We start from the raw sequence: 22,091 nt of genomic DNA on the forward strand, positions 1-22,091 counted from the left end.
TGGGAAATTCTCTTTCCAAGTTTGCCATCCTAATCTTGCTTGTAAAAATGGACTGGATAGGCTAAAAGAAATTTCCCAAGAGCAACCAAACACCATCTTCATGAATTCATGTTACTAGTAAAAAGCAATGACTTGTAACAATAATTCTTATTACTACACAACTATGAAGGGAAAATATATCCTAATAAGTCAATAAAAAAACAAACTACTAGAACTTTACTGATAAGCTGATAACTGATTATCCACAGAAAGACAAAAATATATTTCTGACACTATCAAGGACTAACAGCTTCCACAAACTGATATCTACAAATCATTCTTTCAGGCTTATAAATGTATCAATTCAATTCAGCTGCTCAGTCCTGTCCAACTCTTTGCAACCCCATGGACTGCAGCACACCAGGCTTCCCTGTCCATCACCAACTCCCGAAGCTTGCTCAAACTCATGTCCATCAAGTCGGTGATGCCATCCAACCATCTCATCCTCTGTCTTCCCCTTCTCCTCCTGCCTTAAATCTTTTCTAGCATCAGAGTCTTTTCTAATGAGTCAGTTCTTCGCGTCAGGTAGCCAAAGTATTGGAGTTTCAGCTTGAACATCAGTCCTTCCAATGAATATTGGAAATCAGGGCTGATTTCCTTTAGGATTGACTGGTTGGATCTCCTTGCAGTCCAAGGGACTCTCAAGAGTTTTCTCCAACACCACAGTTCAAAAGCATCAACTCTTTGGCGCTCAGCTTTCCTTATGGTCCAACTCTCACATCCATACATGACTACTGGAAAAACCATAGCTTTGACTAGACAGACCACTGTCGGAAAAGTAATGTCTCTGCTTTTTAATATACTGTCTAGGTTGGTCATAACTTTTCTTCCAAGGAGCAAACATCTTTTCATTTCATGGCTGCAGTCACCATCTGCAGTCATTTTGGAGTCCAAGAAAATAAAGTCTGTCCCCGTTTACATTGTTTCCCCATCTATCTGCCATGAAGTGATGGGACTGGATGCCATGATCTTTGTTTTTTGAATGTTGAGTGTTAAGCCAGCTTTTTCACTCTCCTCTTTCACTTTCATCAAGAGGCTCTCAGTTCCTCTTCACTGTCTGCCATAAGGGTGGTGTCATCTGCATATCTGAGGTTACTGATACTTCTCCCATCAATCTTGATTCCAGCTTGTGCTTCATCCAACCTGGCATTTCACATGATGTACTCTGCATATAAGTTAAATAAACAGAGTGATAATATACAGCCTTGACCTACTCCTTTCCCAATTTGGAACCAGTCTATTGTTCCATGTCTGGTTCTAACTGTTACTTCTTGACCTGAAGATTTCTCCGAAGGCAGATAAGGTGGTCTGGTATTCCCATCTCTCAAAGAATTTTCCAGTTTGTTGTGATCCACACAGTGAAAGGCTTTGGCATAGTCAATAAAGCAGAGGTTTTTCTGGAATGCTCTTGCTTTTTCTATGATCCAATGGATGTTGGCAAGTTGATCTCTGGTTCCTCTGCCTTCTCTAAATCCAGCTTGAACATCTGGAAGTTCTCGGTTCACATGTGTTGAAGTCTTGTTTGGAGAATTTTCAGCATTACTTTGCTAACATGTGAGATGAGTGCAATTGTGAGGTAGTTTGAACATTCTTTGGCATTGGAATGAAAACTGACCTTTTCCAGTCCTGTGGCCACTGCTGAGTTCCCCAAATTTGCTGGCATATTGAGTTTGAGTACAGCACTTTCACAGCATCATCTTTTAGGATTTGAAATAGCTCAGCTACAATTCCATCACCTCCGCTAGCTTTGCTCATAGTGATGCGTCCTAAGGTCCACTTGACTTTGCATCCCAGGATGTCTGACTCTAGGTGAGTGATCACACCATCGTGGTTATCTGGGTCATTGAGATCTTTCTGTATAGTTCTTCTGTGTATTCTTCCCACCTCTTCTTAATATCTTCTGCTTCTGTTAGGTCCATACCATTTCTGTCCTTTATTGAGCCCATCTTTGCATGAAATGTTCCCTTAGTATCTCTAATTTTTTTGAAGAGGTCTCTAGTCTTTCCCATTCTATTGTTTTCCTCTATTTCTCTGTACTGATCACTGAGGAAGGCTTTCTTATCTACCCTTGCTATTCTTTGGAACTCTGCATTCAGATGGGTATATCTTTCCTTTTCTCCTTATAGTAAAAACAATTTTTTAAATTGAAACTTGACTCATGTTGTATTTGTCATATAATATCTTTAGCGCCTGCTCTAAAAATTAAAATCAATCAATCCAATAGATAGCAAAAACAAATACTTTATCATCTAAACCAGGAGTTTTAAGATCGACAGAAGGCACAATTAATAATTACACCAGGGAAAACAAAACAGAAATGGGACATACTGTCATCCAATCAACTGTCTGCTCTTTTCATTTATCATTCACAGTCCACAAACATTTTGACCTGTTCACAACATTACTGATGTTATAAAATCTTAAACATCATGAAGGATCAAGGACCAGGCATTTAGATTTGTTGCAATCAAATTCCAGATTCTCAGTAAGACAAATTAAGTAACCTATCTCATTCTAAGAGTTAAGATTAATGAGCTAAAGTAAAGTAATTCATTCCAGCCTGACAAACTCTCAGAGAATAAGTCTTATTTTAAAGTGAATATTATAATGTCTGGTAATGTTTCTAACAGATTAAAGTTACAGAACATTTAAGACTGATGCGGAAAACTGTGCTCAGATACTTTAACTCAGATTTAAAATAAGAGAAATATATTTGTAATATACATTATTTTTCAAATCCATGCTTCCCATGGAGGGATACTACCTGTTGTTTCAAGTCAAAGAAATATTCCATTCTTATCTTGCATGTGAAAATGAAACTCACTCAGTCGTCTCTGACTCTTTGCAACCCAATGGACTATACAGTCCATGGAATTCTCCAGGCCAGAATACTGGAGTGGGTAGCCTTTCCCTTATCCAGGGGATCTTCCCAACCCAGGGATTGAACCCAGGTCTCCCACACTGCAGGCGGATTCTTTACCAGCTGAGCCACCAGGGAAGTCCAAGAATACTGGAGTGGGTAACCTATCCCTTCTCCAGGGATCTTACATTAATTCTTACTTATTCTGGACAAAGAGAGAAGTTGCTATTTCCAAAGCTGGTTTCTCATCCTCAAAACAAAAGTATTTTTGATTACTTTGGCTCTTCTTGCTCTTTCTAAAATTAAAAATCAGAAGAGTACAATAGCAAAGTAATTATCTCTTGAGTGTCCTAAGTTTGATATTCTGACATTCACTGATAACCTGCATTGAATAATATTAATTAGGTGGTTACTAAAATCTGAATAATTCAGACTAACTTCAGAAAACCTGGATTTTTAAACCTGAAATACTTAACTTAGGTCAATTTTATACTAAGATACATTTGGAAAAATTCAAACTATTTAAATTATAAACTAGAACTATTTAAATATAGTGATTAAATTCACATTTGACTTACAATACTATATTCTCTATAAAGTAAAAAATATATATAATCTAGATTTGTAGAAACATTTGTAAAATCCTTAGTTTAAAAAAAATATTTTATTTAACAAAGAACATTAATTTTCCAAACAGCACTTTTTACAAGTGAAATAAAGGCTATTTACAAGTGAAATTAATACAGGCTTATTAATACCTACCTAATATGCAGAATACATCAGCAAGAATGGAGGGCATATCCTCACGAAATTCCTAATGTTAAAAAAATACAATTATTCATAGTAAATACTAGAATAGTACACTAGCAAGTATTATGGGTTCACACTAACCCTCTTCAGTAAAACATAAAAACAAAACCCTAATACCACTATGTTGACAAATAAAATTCTTCAAGTTTCATAATACAGAGAAAATTAAAACAGGGAGATAATGGTTAGAAAACCTGTTTAAATGTCTACCATGAAATAACTTGAGTTTAAAAAAAAAATGGAACCTTAAACAAGCACCTCAGGAAATAATAAAAAACACAAATGAGTAACATTTTATCAATGAAGTTTCATGTCAGAAACCACTGGAATCTGGAGTACCTTACACCTATCTAAAGTAAGATTGTTTAAAATGATACATTTTTCACCTAAAACTTTAAATGCTGTGCTCATACCTGAGTCAACATTGACCTAAGCAAAAATCATAGTATTCAGAACAGAAATCTGAAAAATGCAATAAGTACAAGCAGTTGTCTCATAACTCAAGATTCTCTGAAGATGAAAATAATTACCAAAAATCTATATTTTCTTTATGCACTGATGTTTGCAGCCTTTGGAGAAACGGATCCAACATTTATAATAGATTTGTCTCCTGACTTCACATTCCCATGCCCAATTTTAGAGCCATTTTCCATTAGTAAGGATCACTGTTCAATTATTGCAATTAGTTTGCTGGCACTATAGCAACACTAAAGGCCTATTTTCAGAGAGTAAAGAAAAGAAATATAATTCTAAAGAAAAACCTGGCAGCTATAAGAGACACAAGATATGTTTCTGTGGCTAAGATATGGGACAGTGCAATATGGGACTATAAGAATCTAGCCATCACAAAGGATCCAGCTGCAGAAGTATATATATATTACTAAGCACTCAAAGAAAGGGAAGCTAAGTAAGAATGAAACACATTAAGTTCATTTGGACTATTCACTCTCAATAAGTGGGAAGAGTATTAGAATCAAATTCCATTAACACAATAAACCCTATACTCATGCCCAATTTACAGAATGAAATGACCTTAATTGCCAATCAGACATTAGTCTTTTCTTAAGGGCTATGAAATCTGGCTATGTCTACTTGAATGAAAGTGCTCCAAAATAATAGAGCAAGACAAGAGTTTTCAAACACGGAACATCACTTATTGAAGAAATAGACTACTCCTACATGAACTAATCAGATAGAGACAGTTTAGGGGTAAAAGAGAAACTCATACTGAACCTCTACTGCTCAAATACATCTCAACATGATGGGGGAAAAAAATCACAACAACTAAACATAGAAATTCCTTAAGACTATTCTTGGGAAAGCAGAAAAATCATACAAAGCTAAAGGCTACAGAAATTTAAAGCCTACAGAAATTCATATGGATATCAAGAAACTCCAGGTACCACCTCAAAAATACTTATTATGAAAGCTGTTCTCAACTGGACATGTAATTTTATTTATACAAGTGTAAAACCCAGCCTAGTAAAAATAAAATATCACTTGTAAAAAAAAAATGAAACTTAACCCCTGCGGTACAATAAACATCTTTACAATTTGAGAGTTCATCTTTCAATTCAAATACCAAACAACCATGAAAAGTATCTTGTCTGAATCTAACTTAACCTTTCTAGTAAACAAAAGTTTGTGTGTTAGTCGCTCAGTCGTGTCTGACTCTTTGTGACCCCATGGACTGTATCCTGCCAGGCTCCTCTGTCCATGGAATTCTCCAGGAAAGAATACTGGAAAAGGTTGTCATTCCCTTCTCCAGAGAATCTTTCCTACCCAGGTCTCCTGCATTGCAGGCAGTTTCTTTACCATCTGAGCCACCAGGGAAGCCCACTAAACAAAAGAATGAAACAAAGTTTTTTTTTTCCTCACCTTTCAATAGCCACTGAAAGGTGAGGAAAAAAATCTAGTTATTATTTCTAAAGCAAACATGAAAATTAGCATTAAGTAAACGTTAGAATCATACAACTTCATTTTAAAATAATTTCATCCTCAGTTTTAAAAATATATTTAATTTCTAAACATAACCACAAACAAAAGAAAATGTTTTGTTATGCTAATATTGAGAGAACATTATAACCAATATTTTTATAGACGTTTTTGCTCTCCCAGCTTACCTAATATTTTCTGCTCTACTCATAGCCACAGACAAAGATTAAAATACCTATATTACTATCCAGCAACAATGGCTTACCATTTTGAATAAAATAAAACACAAGTTATATACTTCAGGATCCCTTTTATCAAAGGCAAAAAATATGTAACAATTATCAAATTAAAAAAACATACATACACATACTTACACTAATGTCACTAAGAACATTAGATGCCTGTTCATGCTTTAGATTTCCTTTAATGACATGGTATGACAATTCATAAAGAGCTTGCTGGAAATCTGTCAAACATAAAAGAAACAGTGTAAGGACACAATATCTTGAACATGAAAGGTAGACCCTCTAAGGGAAGACCTATGTATTTCCTACTTCTCAGATTATTATAAACACCAATAATGATTAAGAAAAATATATTTCTAATGCTTTTCTGTAGCAGATTTTTTCCTTTTATTTTCACAAAAACACAATACTTAAAGAGTAGAAAAAGGCATGCTGCGGTTCATGGGGTCGCAAAGTCAGACACGACTGAGCGACTGAACTGAACTGACTGCACTACTGTAACATAACTATTGCTTGAGCACTTCCTTCCAATCCTTTTCTGTATGTCTACATATTTTACATACTTGCATTCAGAGTTCACATCATTTGGTACTCTGATTCCCCGACAAACACTTTTAAAAGTATTTCCTCCTGCTACCAAAGTCTACAAAATTATTTTTAAGGACTGCATAGAACTCCAGCAAATGAATATAAATTAACCATTCTTCTCACCAAGAGATTTTGCTGATTTTTCTAACTATATTCAGATTATAGTTAATTCAATATCAGGGCTACACTGACAACAAACAGGTAAGGAATAATAGTAAATATAAAACCCATAACCTGTCAGAGAAATTTCTTCCCAAACCTAAACCTCAACTTTTCCTCTATTTCCATCAGAATACAAACTAAAATATATTCAGCCCTTGGTATCCACAAATTCTGTACCCATGAATATGAAGGGCTGACTTTATTCACTGTACTATGCAATTTTAATAAGGGACTTGAGGATACTCGGATTTTGCTATTCGAGGGGGCTCCTGGAACCAATTCCCTGTAGATACTAAGGGATGATCATAATTACATATGTACATACAGACAAAAAAACAGCAGTCCTGTGAGAATTGTCAACCACAAGTACAGTTGTCTCATTCACAATTAGCATAGCAACCCTTTCCTGGAGGAGTTTTGGGAGGAGGTAGGAGTTAATGGTCAGGTGAACATATCCTTCCAGCTACCTTTTTCTTTTGTCCCAAACACTAAAATCTTTACCTCCTTCCTCTCTTTAAAAGTAAGAAAACACACACCAAGGAAACCAGATCTGAAAGAGACACGTGCACCCCAATGTTCATCGCAGCACTGTTTATAATAGCCAGGACATGGAAGCAACCTAGATGCCCATCAGCAGACGAATGGATAAAGAAGCTGTGGTACATATACACTATGGAATATTACTCAGCCATTAAAAAGAATTCATTTGAATCAGTTCTAATGAGATGGATGAAACTGGAGCCCATTATACACAGTGAAGTAAGCCAGAAAGATAAACACCAATACAGTATACTAACGCATATATATGGAATTTAGAAAGATGGTAACGATAACCCTATATGCAAAACAGAAAAAGAGACATAGATGTACAGAACAGACTTTTAGACTCTGTGGGAGAAGGCAAGGGTGGGATGTTCAGAGAGAACAACATTGAAACAAGTATACTATCAAAGGTGAAACAGATCACCAGCCCAGGTTGGATGCATGAGACAAGTGCTCAGGGCTGGTGCACTGGGAAGACCCAGAGGGATGGGATGAAGAGGGAGGCAGGAGCGGGGATCGGGATGGGGAACACATGTAAATCCATGACTGATTCATGTCAATGTATGGCAAAAACCACTACAGTATTGTAAAGTAATTAGCCTCCAACTAATAAAAATAAATGGGAAAAAAAACAGAAGCAATATTATAACAAATTCAATAAAGACTTTAAAAATAAACAAATAAATAAATAAAAGAAAGAAAACAAGTAACTCTAAAAACATTAATGTAAAACAAACTCAATTTATAACCCCCTTTGGAAGGAAATCAAAAAATCTTTTAGGGCAACATAGCAAGTTAAGAAATCAAATATTTAGGAGTTTCCTGGTGGTCTAGTGGTTAGGGGAGAAGGAAATGGCAACCCACTCCAGTGTTCTTGCCTGGAGAATCCCAGGGACGGGGGAGCCTGGTGGGCTGCTGTCTGTGGGGTCACACAGAGTCGGACATGACTGAAGCGACTTAGCAGCAGCAGCTAGTGGTTAGGACTCAGTGCTTTCACTGCCATGGCCCAGGTTCAATTCCTGTTCAGGGAACTGAGATCCCACAAGCCATTCAGCTCAGTCATAAAAATTAAAAAAATGTTTGAAAGAAATCAAATACTTAAAAATCTTCTCCTTTGGTCTACTACTAGCCACAGAAAGGAACATAATTGAAATCAAAATTTGTATCAATCTCCCCTAAAACAAAGAAAATCGTATCTTACAATGAAATTAATTTGTCCACTAAATAATTCACAAAAGAAATATAGCCAGATTATCCCAATTCCTTATGAAGGATTCATTAAATATATTCTACCTTTCTCACAAATATGCCTTCATTATGCTTATAATAAATTCATAAAAACTAAAATGCAAAGGAAAAATTTCTGTTACTATGGTAGGAATATGAGGTCATTTTCATGCTTTCAATTTCCATTAATAAAATGCTTTTGTAACAAATAATATTCATTTGAAATTATCCACATAACTAAGATTTTTTAAAAAGCACTCACTCACAGAAGAACAAAACAGCTGAGCATCATAAACTAAATTCCCATAAGAATATGGGCTCACAGGGGCTGAGGGAATTCTAACCTTAATCAAAGGAGATTAAAATAGAGAACAAATGGCCCAGGTCATTTTGCTGACACTGACACAAAAACAATCACAATGTAATCCACAAAGTAGCAAAGACAGTCCCTAATTCACATATCATTTAAATGCCCATTTAAATGGCTAGGAACTCCTGTTGTATTTTATCCACAGAAACAGTAAGTGATGTCTTAGAGACTACTAAGACTAGTCCACAAAACCCTGCTAAATCTACACGAAAATTGAAAAACTTTAGATTTACAATGGGGAGGAAAATTACAACCCTTATAATTATACAGAAAATAATAAATGCTAACATTTCAGAAAAAGCAGCTTCAAGAACCACCACAAGTAAAAGGAACTTCTAGAGATTCTAGACATTCTTTGTGGAATATGAGCATTTTAGCCACTAGTTATGTCAAATATCACTAGGAATGCTCATGTTCATCAGCCATCCTTACTGTTATTTTATGGGGGGAGGGGACTTATAAAAAGAACTTATAAAAGCAGCAGCATGTACAAGGGAAACTGCCTTCCTGAAATGAAATCAATTTGGAGAGAGAGGCAAAAAGAGAAAAGGCAGAAGGAACAATACCCAAAGTCAATCCCCCTGAGATATACAAAGGAAATTCTAAAGAAACAACATTCAGTTCCCCGCAAGTTGACAAGAGCAAGAGAGAACCCCCGCAATTGAGCCACTGAGGTTACACTCCTACTATTTTGAGTTTCATATGTGAATCAGAACAACCAGGCAAATTAACAATAGTCTGATAGTTATTAAAGATCTAAATAGTTCCATTTAAAACTGTAAGAGTAACCACCCTGTTATGTTATTTAGTTTTTCTGAGAATTTTTTTTTATTTTATCCACTTAAGGTTTCAAACACAAACAAGATCCAAGTTAACTGAGAAGTTAGAAACTTGTTTTAAACATAAGGTGGGGAAAACTATCCAAATGCTTTTAAAAAGGACTCTTTTTAGTTTCTTACTCTTCTGACAGTCAACTGACTTATTCAAAAAAGGCATTATATTAACCACCTCAAAAATCTTTATGAATGATCTGAAATTTTAAAAGCAGTATGACTGTAAAATCTCTGGGGACTGAGCAAGGAATGTTAACAAGTCTTACCCAAATGACAGAAAGAAAAATGGTTCATTCACCCATTTGAAAATGCTTTCTACTCAAAAATCCAAATGTTCTTCAAAAAGTATATATTTTCATATTAAGATAATATTTAATTTTTGATAAATGTAAACATTTAAAGAAAATCATCTAATAACTTACTTAAAATAGAATATTGATTATAAATTATTTTTCCAGATTGGAAAAAAATGTCATGGATTCTACCCCCAGTGAAAGCTACATATGAAAATGGTTTAAATTACTGGGCATCATTGCTTTTGTTTTTGCCCTCCTTTTCTGAATCCATGTATCTAATTTTAAATTCATAAAAATTAAACAGTAAATCCTTTAAAATTAAAATAACTAAAAATTTACATTCAGTTTAATTGCATAACACTTTACTTAATAAATCATATTTGAGATATGCAGTCATAAACAACTCCTTTGCTTGTAATGTTTTCCATGACAACTGCCTTTAACAAGATCCCCAGATACCACCTAAACATAACCAACCAGCTTTAGTAAAAACACTGAACCTCAGTTTCTGCAAGTTTCCAAGTACAAACAAGATCAAAATTAGTTTCTCTTTCCATGCTAGCTCTTCTATTTATAAAATTTAATGGAAACAGGGTATTTTATTAATTTTGACCAAGCCAAATCTCATAGCTATGATACTTTTAAAAGTCTTACCTCTATAAGTTGAACTATCGTGGCTTTTATTTTCACTGAGGATCCGGCATAAATGCAAACTAGAATAAAACAAATAATCTGTATTAATTTCTAATTCTAACACAGACAATCCTTATACAGCAAATTCTATCAACTAAAAACACCTGGAAATGTATCACATATTTTAAGTCCATTAGTCTATAATTTAAATAAAATAAACCTAAAAACCATAATTGGAAGATGCTAATGAATCAAGACATTATTTTGAATGAAAATGAGTAAATAAAAGAATGAAAATCAAGCACTTATTCTGCCTTTTGTATACAAATCAATAGTTGATAAGAAATGCCTCTGTTAGTATTTCAGCTAACAAACAAAGGTATGATAGAACAGCACCATTTTTAAGTCCCTAATAAATTCAAGAATCTAGGCATCTATCAATGGCTGTTCACACCCTAAGACGCAATCCTGATCCTAATACAAGAATACACCACCACGTATGAGGCTATCTTTGAGGAGGGGGAGCAAAACTTAAATACAAACTGTGGGAAAATGTACAGGACAATGGCCCAGTCTCTTCAACAAATATATTACAAGGAAAAAGAAAAGATGGTGGGGGATCCTCAGGGTAAAAAAGGCTTAAGAAGTACATCTATTGCAATGTATGCACTTCCCTGGTGGCTCAGATGGTAAAGAATTTGCCTGCAATACGGGAGACCTGAGTTCGATCCCTGGGCTGGAAGATCCCCTGGAGGAGGGCATGGCAACCCACTCCAGTATTCCTGCCTGGAGAATCCCATGGACAGAGGAGCCTGGTGGGCTACAGTCCACGGGGTCACAGAGTCAGACACGACTGAGTGACTAAGCAGAGCACAATCACAATGTAGCACAATCACAGTGTATGGATCTTTACTTGGATCCTGTTTCAAACAAATACTTTTAAAAATAACATTTATGAGCCAACTGGAATATTTTATAGACTCTTTAAACGACAGACGTTGAAACATTTACATTTACATGAAACATTTACTTCAATAATACGGGGAAATGGGTACAGTTACAGATGAAACAAGACTGGCCAGCAATTGATAAATACTTAAGTTGGCTGATGATTTCATTAGGGAGCTATTATACCTACTTCCTCAAACAGGGGTGTTTTTCCAATAATAAAGCTTAAAAACAAAAAGTTGAATTTTTTTTTCAAAAAGTTCAAAATTAAAAAAACACTTGCTGTGTGTTGAATATTTCTTCATTAATTTAAACACAGCAAAAGATAAGATATACAGTATACAGTGAAAGGAGGTATGTTTAATTGGGATTACAGAAAGAAGGGAGAACAGGGCAAAAGCAGTATTTGAAGAAATAATAGCCACAAATGCAGTTTTTCAGAACTGAAATTAAATCCATATCTGGACATAATCACAGTAAAGCTACAGGAAACTGAGCAGCTGACACTTTTGAAACAAAGTATCTGCCAACCTAAAATTCTATACACAGAAAACACAATTCCAAGAAAACACAAAATCAGGACTGAAAGTCAAACTAGTAACAATTCAGGTCACACACTCCAAAAGCTATGCTTCAGGACATCCTTTAGGTGGGATAAAAATGATCCCAGATAGAACCTTAGAGCTGCAGCAAGAAATGAGGAGGAAAAAACTGCTAAGTATTCAGGTAATGCTAATATTAACTGAATAATAATAGTGACTTACAGTATTTAAACACGTGTAGTACTAGATATATGTGTGTGCTTACTCTCTCGGTCGTGTCTGACTCTTTGTGACCCCGTGGACTGTAGCCTGCCAGGCTCCTCTGTCCATGGAACTTCCCAGGCAAGAATATTGGAGCAGGTTGCCATCTCCTATTCCAAGGGATCTTCCCAACCCAGGAATAGACCTGCTTCTCTTATGTCTCCTGCATTGGCAGGTGGATTCTTTACCACTGAGCCACTTGGGAAGCTCCATTAAATATGTACAGATATATACATTGAAAAATACTGAAATACATCAAGGTTAATGTGGGTTTATCCCAAATACACAAAGTTGGTTCAAATTAATTTACCGCATTAAACTTTTAAAATCACAAAATTGTTCAGAAAGTTTCTATTCCTAGTTTTCTATGTCTTTTAATGCATAAATGACATTTGACAAAATTTAATAACCATTCACTATTTTTAAAAAAACTTTTTAAAAATTAGGAGTAAGAGAAAAAGTTATAACTTGATAAAGCAGCAGTTCTGATAGTGTGGTTCACAAACCCCTGATCCCCAAGACACTTTCTGGCATTCTACAAGGTCAAAACTATATTTGTAATCGTACTAAGACTGCATTTCCCTTCTTATTGTACTGACATTTGCACTAATAATTCAAAAGCAAAGGAAGGTGAGACTGCCGGCACCTTAGCATTCATCAGGGTAGTAGCACCAACCTGTCTCACTGAATTCGTCACAATCAAGAAGTCAAAGAATAAAAAAAATTTAAAAACAAAGAAATCAAAGAATAAAGTCAGTCTCTTGTAAGATGTCACCAAATTGTCTCATTATATCTCTCATGATCATTCACACAAACAAAAGCCAGTTTCACTGAAGAATGTCCTTGATGGGAGTGGCTCAGCAAGATGGCACAATAGGAGGCCCCAGGCCTTCCTTCCTCCCATAGAAACACAACTCAACAGTACATACACACAATTCCCTTTATGAGAAATTCAGAAACAGTTAAGAGCTCCTGCACCCCAGGCAAGAACTAAACCAGCTGCATTAAAGCTCCTAGGAAAAGGCTTGATGCTCTTTCACCACGGTCCCTGCTCCTGGCACTGCACCGCATGACTGGAAGGCAATTCCCAATTTCCAAATTCTCTCTGAGGAGGCAAAGAGAAGACTGGACTATATATACATCTAACATTCTTCCGGGGGCGGGGGCAGTGAGGGGGTTTGGGGGGTCAGAGAGGTGCCCAACAGCTTGGCAATCTCTCCCTCAAGGGAGAAAGAGCTAGAGCGTGCGCCCAGTATCCCAGCTTTGGGGGAGGGGCGCTGCCTGAGAGGCTGCTCTCTGCCTAGCCCGACTGGGGCCGACAGGCCGCAGCATACTCTAGCTGCCTGCGAGCCACCAAGGACAAAAAAAAGCTGGGTGGCGCGCTGCTGCCTCAGAGGACCCTGGGCTACAACAGATGGACACCAGAGGGTGCAAGAGAGGGAAAGCTTGTAGAAAATCCCTCTCATCTGGAATCTACACATTAGGCCAGAGAAGACACAGCCAGAGAAAAAATTTGAGAGGCTCCCAGAATCTATAGCCAAGCTGATTGGTAAAGGCCTTTCCCTGCACTGAAGCAGTCCATAAAGCCTGGGATAAAAGAGCGTTTTTTCAAATGTAAAGATACCAACAGAAAACTACAAGGAACATAAAGAAACAGGTAAAATTGGTCCAATAAAAGGAACAAAATTTGTCTTCAGGAACCGATCCTAAAGAATTAGAGGTATATGGATTATTTGACAATGAATTTAAAATAACCATCATAGAGATGCTCAGTGAGTTCAGGAAAATGATGCATGAAGAGAATGAGAATTTTAACAAAAGGACAGAAAATTTTAAAAGAACCAAACAAACTCCAGCACTAAAGAACATAACTACTAAACTGAAAAATTCGTTAGATGCTCAACAGCATTATGGATAGTCATATACAAAAGAACTAAATTGGATACTTCTTACATCATACACAAAAATCAACTCAAAATAGATCAAATACATAAAAATAAGACCTGAAACTGTAAAACCCCTAGAAAAAAACAGGGAGAAAGCTTCATGACATTGGTCTTGGCAATGATTTCTTGGATGTGACACCAAAAGCACAGACAATGAAAGCAAAAACAGACAAGTGGACCATCAAACTAAAAACCGTATGCACAGCAAAGAAATGACAAACAGAATGAAACGGCAGGGGACTTCCCCGATGGTCCAGGGGTTAAACTCCACGCTTCTACTGCAGGGGACACAGTTTGATCCCTGAGGAGCCAGGATGCTGCATGCCTCAAGTCGTGGACAAAAAAAAAGAAAAGGTAACCTATGAAATAGGGGGAAAAATGTTTGTGAACCATCCATGTATCTGATAAGGGGCTAACATTCAAAATATATAAGGAACACCTACAACTCAATAGCAAGAAAACAATCTGATTAAAAAATGAATTGTTGTTTAGTCGCTAAGTCATGTCCAACTCTTGCGACCCCATAGACTGTAGCCTGCCAGGTTCCTCTGTCCATGGGATTCTCCAGGCAAGAATACTGGAGTGGGTTAAATAGACATTTTTCCAAAGAAGGGTCTTTCCCTGGTGGTTCACTGGTTAAGACTCTGTGCTCCCAATACAGGGGGCATGGGTTTGATCCCTCGTTGGGGAACTAAGATCCCACATGCCACAAGGCATAGCCTTATTACAGAAAAAAAAAAAGACAGACAAAATGGCCAATAGGTTATGAAAAGATGCTCAACACCACTTATTATCAGAGAAATGCAAATCAAAAACAAAATGAGCCATCACCTCACACTTGTAAAAGTGGTCATTATCAAAAAACTGCAAGCAAACAAATGACATCTGATAAAGGACTATCCAAAATATACAAATAACTCTTAAAACTCAACAATAAGAAAACAAACAACCAATTTAAACACGAGCAAAGACCTTAACTGACATCTCATCAAAAGATATACAGATGGCAAATGAGCATATGGAAAGATGTTCCACATCATATATCATCACATACATGGAAACTAAAACAGTGAGATACCACTACACACTTATTAGAATGGCCACAGTCTGGAACACTGCCAACAGCAAATGCTGGTGAGGACGCGGTGCAACATAACACTCAGTCATCTTTAGTGGGAAGGGAAACGGTACAGCCACACTGGAACACAGTTTAGTGGTTTCTTACAAGAGTAAACATACTCTTACCTTACAATCCAACCCTCTCACTCCTTGATATTTACCCAAAGGAGATGAAAACTTATGTCTACACAAAAACCTGCACAAGGATGTTTATAGCACCTTCATTCATAACTACCAAAGCTTGGAAGCAACCAGGATGTCCTTCGATAGGTGAATGGATAAACAAACTGGTACCTTCACACAATGGAATATACCATATAGAAATAAGCTATAAAGCAATGAAGCTATGAAAAGACATGGGCATGGAGAAACCTTAAGTGCACATTAATAAGTCAACAAAGTTAATCTGAAAAATCTACACAGTGTATGTTTCTAACTATATGTCATTCTGGAAAAGGCAAAACTATGGAGACAGTAAAAAGTTCAATGGTTGCCAGGGGCTGGGAAGAGAGATGAATAGGCAGAGCAGAGAGGATTTTTAGGGTAGTGAAAATACTCTGATAGTATAATGATGGATACATGTCATTATGGTCTAAACCCATAAAATGTACAACACCAAGAGCAAAAACAAAGGTAAACTATGAATTGGGGGCAATCATGATGTGTCAGTGCAGGTTCATCAATTGTAACAAATGTACCACTCTGGTGGGGAAATATTGATAATGTGGGAGGTTATGCACGTGTGGGGACAAGGGGTAAATGGGAAATTTATGTACCTTTTTCTCAATTTTTCTGTGAACCTAAAACACCTGTTTTTAAAAAATAACTTCTTTAAAAAATAACAGAAAATAAGTGTTAGGGAGGATATGAAGAAACTGAAAACCTTGTGCACTGTTCATGGGAATGTAAAATGGTAAACAGTACAGGAGTCCCTCGAGTAATTAAAAATAGAATTACCATACAACCCAGCAATCCCAATTCTAGGTATTTACTCATAAGAGTTGAAATCAGGATATCGAAGGGGTATTTGCAGTCTCATATTTATTACAGCATTATTCACAATAGCCAAGAGGTAGGAAAAAACCTAAATGTCCATCAACAGATGAGTGCATAAAGAAAATCTCATGAATATACAATGGAACGTTATTCAATAATAAATCCTGTCATATACAACAACATGGATGAGCCCTGAAGATAGTATGCTAAACAAAATAGTCACAAATACTAAACAAATACTACATGACTCCACTTATATGAGGTATCTAAAGTAATCAAGCTCACAGAAGCAAAAAGTAGAATTTCAGTGGTTGCCAGGGGCTAGAGGGATAGAGAAACGGGAACCTGCTGTTCAATGGGTATAAATGTCAGCCATCCAAGAAGAAAAAGATCTAAAGATCTGTTGTACATTGTGCTTATCGTTAAGAATACTGTACTGTTTACTTAAAAATGTGTTAAGATTTATCTGTTATATGTTTGTGTCTACAATAAAGAAAATGTCCTTAATGAAATAGTGAAGATTATTAATTTTATTAAATCCTAGCCCTGAGAACATGTCTTTTTTTAGAATACATATTTTTAATATTCTATGTGACAAATTGGAAAGTATACATAAAACATTTTTGTCATACACCAAAATACCATGGTTGTCTCCAGGAAAATCACTTATGCAACTGTTTGACTTGTGAGCTGAACTAGCTGCTTTTTCACAGAACACCATTTTTACTTGAAAGTGAAAGTGAAAGTTGCTTTTTCAGTCGTGCCCGACTCTTTGCAACCCCATGGACTATACCGTCCATGGAATTCTCCAGGCCAGAATACTGGAGTGGGTAGCCTTTCCTTTCTCCAGGGGATCTTCCCAACCCAGGGATCGAACCCAGGTCTCATGCATTGCAGGCAGATTCTTTACCAGCTGAACCACAAGGGAAGCCCTTTTTACTTGAAAGAACTGACAAACTATGGTTATTCAGATTTGCATCTTTGGCAGGAATTTTCTCAAAAATGAACCAAGTGAGCCAGTCACTTCAACGGAAAAAACTGAGAGCATCTGTTGCCAATGATAAAAGATAAGGTTTCAAACAAAAATGAGAATTTTGGAAAACTTTAATCTGGCACCATGGACTTGGCTAGTTCACAATTCATAAAAACTTTCCTGATTAGTTCAGTGATGATACTAAAGAAAATGGCTTTTTTTTTTTTTTATTATACAATGCACTGTGTCTTATTTGGAAGTGCTGCATCATTGGGTGAACCAGTATTTTCCAACTGACCAATGCATGATGCTGCAAAATAATACATGGGTAAAACAGATTCCAAGTAAAAGAGAGACAACTGGATTTCAATTTAACAATGTACAAGGAGTACACAGATATGATTTTAGGTTTGGCATTGCAACAAACCATTAAGAAACCACCATTTTGACAAATTTTGACATGATATTAAAAAGTATCTACAATTATCTGAAAAGACTACTAAAATTCTCTTCCTTTTGCCAACTATTTAAGTGTGAGGCTGAACTTTCTTCATATACATCAACCACGACAATATATTGCAACCCCCTACTTCACAGCACACATAACATCAACTCCAGGTAAGTAAGACTTAAAAAGGGAAAGCAACATGTTTCCATAAAAGTCATAGGGTAGGTAGTTCATTAACCTTAGAATGGAGAGAAACTAGTAAACACAAAAAAGTACTACTCAGAAAGTAAAAGACAGATATATTTAACTACATTAAAATGAACAACTTCTACTCATTAAAAGTCACCACTGTAAGAGTGGAAATACAAGCCTAAGAATAACAAAAGAGATTTGCCACACACACAGTGTAACCCACTGAAAGAACTACAAGTTATAGAAAGAACTACAAATCAATGAAAGAAATGCAAACAATCCAATCGAAAAATGGAAAAAAGATACAAAGACATCTTCCACAATAAACCAAAATCCAAATAGCTAATAATATACAAAAAGACGCCTATGTAGCACATGGAACTCTGCTGAGTGTTACAGGGCTCCCTAGATGGGAGGGGAGTTCGGGGGAAAATGAATACATATGTACAACTGAATCCTTTTACTGTTGTGAAACTATCACAACACTGTTAATCGGCTATACCCTAATACAAAATAAAAAGTAAAAAGAAACAGACACCTATGCTACAAATGAACTCATATGCCAAACAGAAACAGACTCAAGATACAGAAAACAAACTTGTGGTTACCAAAGAAGCCTGGTGGGAAGGAGATGGTTTAGGACTATGGGATTAACAAGCTACTATGTATAAAATTGTTTGTTAGTCATAGTAGTATAAAATAGCCTCCTCCCTGGTAGCTCAGCTAGTAAAGAATCCGCCTGCAATGCAGGAGACCCTGTTCAATTCCTGGGGTGGGAAGATCCTCTGGAGAAGGGTTAGGCTACCCACTCCAGTATTCCTGGGCTCCCCTGGTGGCTCAGATGGTAAAAGAATCTGCCTGCAATGCGGGAGACCTGGGTTCGATCCCTGGATTGGGGAGATCCCCTGGAGAAGAGAACCGTTACCCACTCCAGTGTTCTTGCCTAGAGAATGCCATGGACAGAGGACCCTGGTGGGTTACAGTCCATGGGGTCACAAAGAGTCAGACCCAGCTGAGCAACTTTCACTTTTACTTTTCATGTATAAAATAAACAACAAGGACATACTGTGTAGCCCAGAGAATTGTAGCCATTATCTTGTAATAACCTGTAATGCAGTATAATCTGCAAAAATACTGAATTACTATTTTGTACACCTGAAACTAATATTGTAAATCAACTATACTTCAACTAAAAAAAATTGGGAAAAAATGCCTATGAAAATGTTGAAGAAAATAACATTAGAAATATATATATTGACAAAAAATTTACAGTGTGATAGTGTCAGATGTTGGGCTTCCCAGGTGGCACAGTGGTATAGAATCTGTCTGCCAATGCAGGAGACGCGGGTTGATCCCCGTGTTGGGAAGATCCCCTGGAGGAGGAAATGGCAACCCACTCCAGTATTCTTGCCTGGAGAATTCCATGGACAGAGGAGCTTGGCGGGCTACAGTTCATGAGGTTACAAAGAATCAGACATGCCTGAGCAACTGACCACATAGCACAATATTAGATGCTAGCCAGGATGTGAAGGTGAACTCTCATACACTGTTGATGGGAGTATATTTTGAAATAGTGTGGAAGTATCTAGTAGAGCTAAAGTTGGTGTACATGCACCTGTGTACACCAAAATACCTGTATAAGAATGGCTCTACTGGCTCTGTTGGTAACAGCCAAAAACTCAAAACAACAAACTTTCAAATACTCGCAAAGTACAAATGAATCCTAAAGACATAATGTTGATCAAAAGCAGTCAGGAACAATTAGAACACATCCTCTATGATTCCATTTATATGAAATTCAAAAAGAACAAACTTAAACTTATTTGGTAGCAAAACTGTAAATAAAAACAAGAGAAAGCCATAAATGTCAGTTACCACAGGGGAAGTAAAAGAATGCAAAGAGGAAGGGGGATTATGTTGACTAGAGCTGGGTATGAGTTACATAAGTGTGCATCTTAGTGATTCTTTGAGCTCTACATTTAAATTTTAGGCACTTTTCTGTATTTTTTTTAATTTCACAATTTAGAAAAAGTAATTGTTATTACAAGCTGTACAAAACTCAAACAAAAAAAGGAGAACCAACGAATACGTATGTTTCTTATTTTTTTTTTAAGTCTAGCAATCCAGTCAATAAAGCAAGTAACTATAAGACTGACAGAATATGCTTATATATCACATCTAAGGTGAAATATGATGCCACATTAAAACCATCCACAGAGGGATTATCTATCTACTTTGCAGGTTACGCATGCCCTTGCAGTGTCTCGGTGTCTTTTATTTCACTACTCCATTATCAGGATAAGCAGGGGAAGGTTCAATAGACTTTTCCTGGTCAAAAATTCATCTGTAGGTATCACAAACTTATTTTCAAAACCAAAGAATAAAAATGCCTTGCCAACAGACAACTATTACTAAATCTGCACAATTTGAAAATCTCTTTTAGTTGTTAGTTTTTAATCAACTCCTATTAAAAGAACAAAAATTTTCGGAGAGCACCTTAGAAATGGTAAAATAAGGCAGTTTAAGTTTGACTCCAAGTACTTTCAACTATTTCTCCTGAGAACTAGATTGGCCTTCCAATGTGCTAAGACAGTGGGTAAGCTTTTAATTTCCCAAAGTAAGTTAAACCTACAATGAGCTTATCTCAAATATGAAACAAAATCAGTCTTCATTACATTAGGCAGTACAAAAATATCTGCTTCAGACTAGCATCAGAGAATATAACCTAAAAATGCCTGACACCTAGCTCCTTTTTGTTCTGAGTAAATATGTAAGACAGTGCATCAAGGCTGCTTCAGTATTTGCCATAAAGTACTGAAACAATTCCCCCACTGTGGTTTTCACTGTCCCCACAGGTTCAATTCCCTTTAGAATGTAGTAGCAGGAAATACTGCATCTTTGACAGAGAATGCAAGGAAATCCAGTAACTCATCTTTCCCTTTGTACCCTGGCTACTAAAAAGCAAGGTCAAATATCCTTTCTTACAGTGAATCTGTCTGCTTATTCACATTTTCAATAGCTTCATTTTCTATTTGTTTTAACAAGCTTAATGCAGATGTCTTTTGCTATAATCCTTCCAGTGGGGAGGGGCAAATGTCAGTGTACCAAATCCCACTTAATCTAATGGTACAGTCATTGTTACATAATTTTTAAAAATAACTGAAATGTAATTCCATCTTGTCAGTCACAAAAGCTACAAACATATTCATTCAGATACAGATGATAATGTCATCATGAACTATTAATTAGCATCTTAAAGATTCACTCAAACTGTGTAAGGAATCACTGATGGGTTATAACATTATATAAAGCAACTTATTTGTATAACAGACACTTCTATTTCCCTAGTATAAAATACTTCTTCCCTAGTTGTCGGAGGAAACTAAAAACTCATTAAGAATTTTCCCCCAATCAGTAGATTTGTCCCAGCTTTTCCCCTAAGTTTTGCCACTAATAGAAGATCATGAAGTATCCTTAAAGAGACAATCCTGTTTCAGAATGCTGCATGTCTTACTACACCTCTTGTACAGTTTAGTACTCTATCCTAAATCTTAAGAGGAGAAAAACAAAACTTCAACAGTTGCCCATTTTAATATGGCTTTAAAAATAATCAAATATTCTGCCTTGGAAGAAATTCAAATGACTATTTTAGTCCCTTAATAACCTCCAAATAATTGGGTTTACCATTTTTTCCCCTTTTATGACAGTCTGGTGCTACAGTGGAGATGCGACCTCAGGCCCCTAAGAACAAAGAGTCTACTTTCTGTCAAAGATATATGAAACTTAAACTGAATAAAATGTCTTAAGTTCTTCCAAGAACTTAAGTATTTTGTGAATACTCTTTAACAGGAGTATTTGACTTTCCATCTTACTTGATCCTATTTTCCAGTAAAGAAACACAACGTAAGCCTGAACTACTGGATTATACGCAACATCTCAAAGCTGGTTCTACATATAAAAAATTGATGTAGATCTGTGCTTCAACTAATTTTTAAAAACAAAACATCAGGAGGCTAAACTTTGTTAAGCAAGTGTTACCTCTATTATCACTGACAGGAGACATAACCCAGAAAACTGAGTATTAGGACATGTAGTTTTATCTCAAAACATGCATTTAAGAAAATG

General features: G+C 36.3%; 1 protein-coding gene across 13 annotated transcripts in view; it reads right to left on the bottom strand.

Moving 5' to 3' along the window:
• Positions 1 to 22,091, bottom strand: part of THOC2 (THO complex 2) — a 112,632-nt gene that overhangs the window by 86,043 nt on the left and 4,498 nt on the right. For all 13 annotated transcript variants that reach the window (XM_043895217.1, XM_043895216.1, XM_043895212.1 and 10 more), the window contains exons 2-4: positions 10,563 to 10,621; positions 6,019 to 6,110; positions 3,662 to 3,713 (exon numbers count right to left, since the gene is read on the bottom strand). In XM_043895217.1, the coding sequence (XP_043751152.1) occupies positions 3,662 to 3,713; positions 6,019 to 6,110; positions 10,563 to 10,621 (203 nt within the window). The remainder of the gene's footprint in view (positions 1 to 3,661; positions 3,714 to 6,018; positions 6,111 to 10,562; positions 10,622 to 22,091) is intronic.

Source organism: Cervus elaphus, chromosome X, assembly GCF_910594005.1.
Source record: "Cervus elaphus chromosome X, mCerEla1.1, whole genome shotgun sequence".
Lineage (NCBI taxonomy): Eukaryota > Metazoa > Chordata > Mammalia > Artiodactyla > Cervidae > Cervus > Cervus elaphus.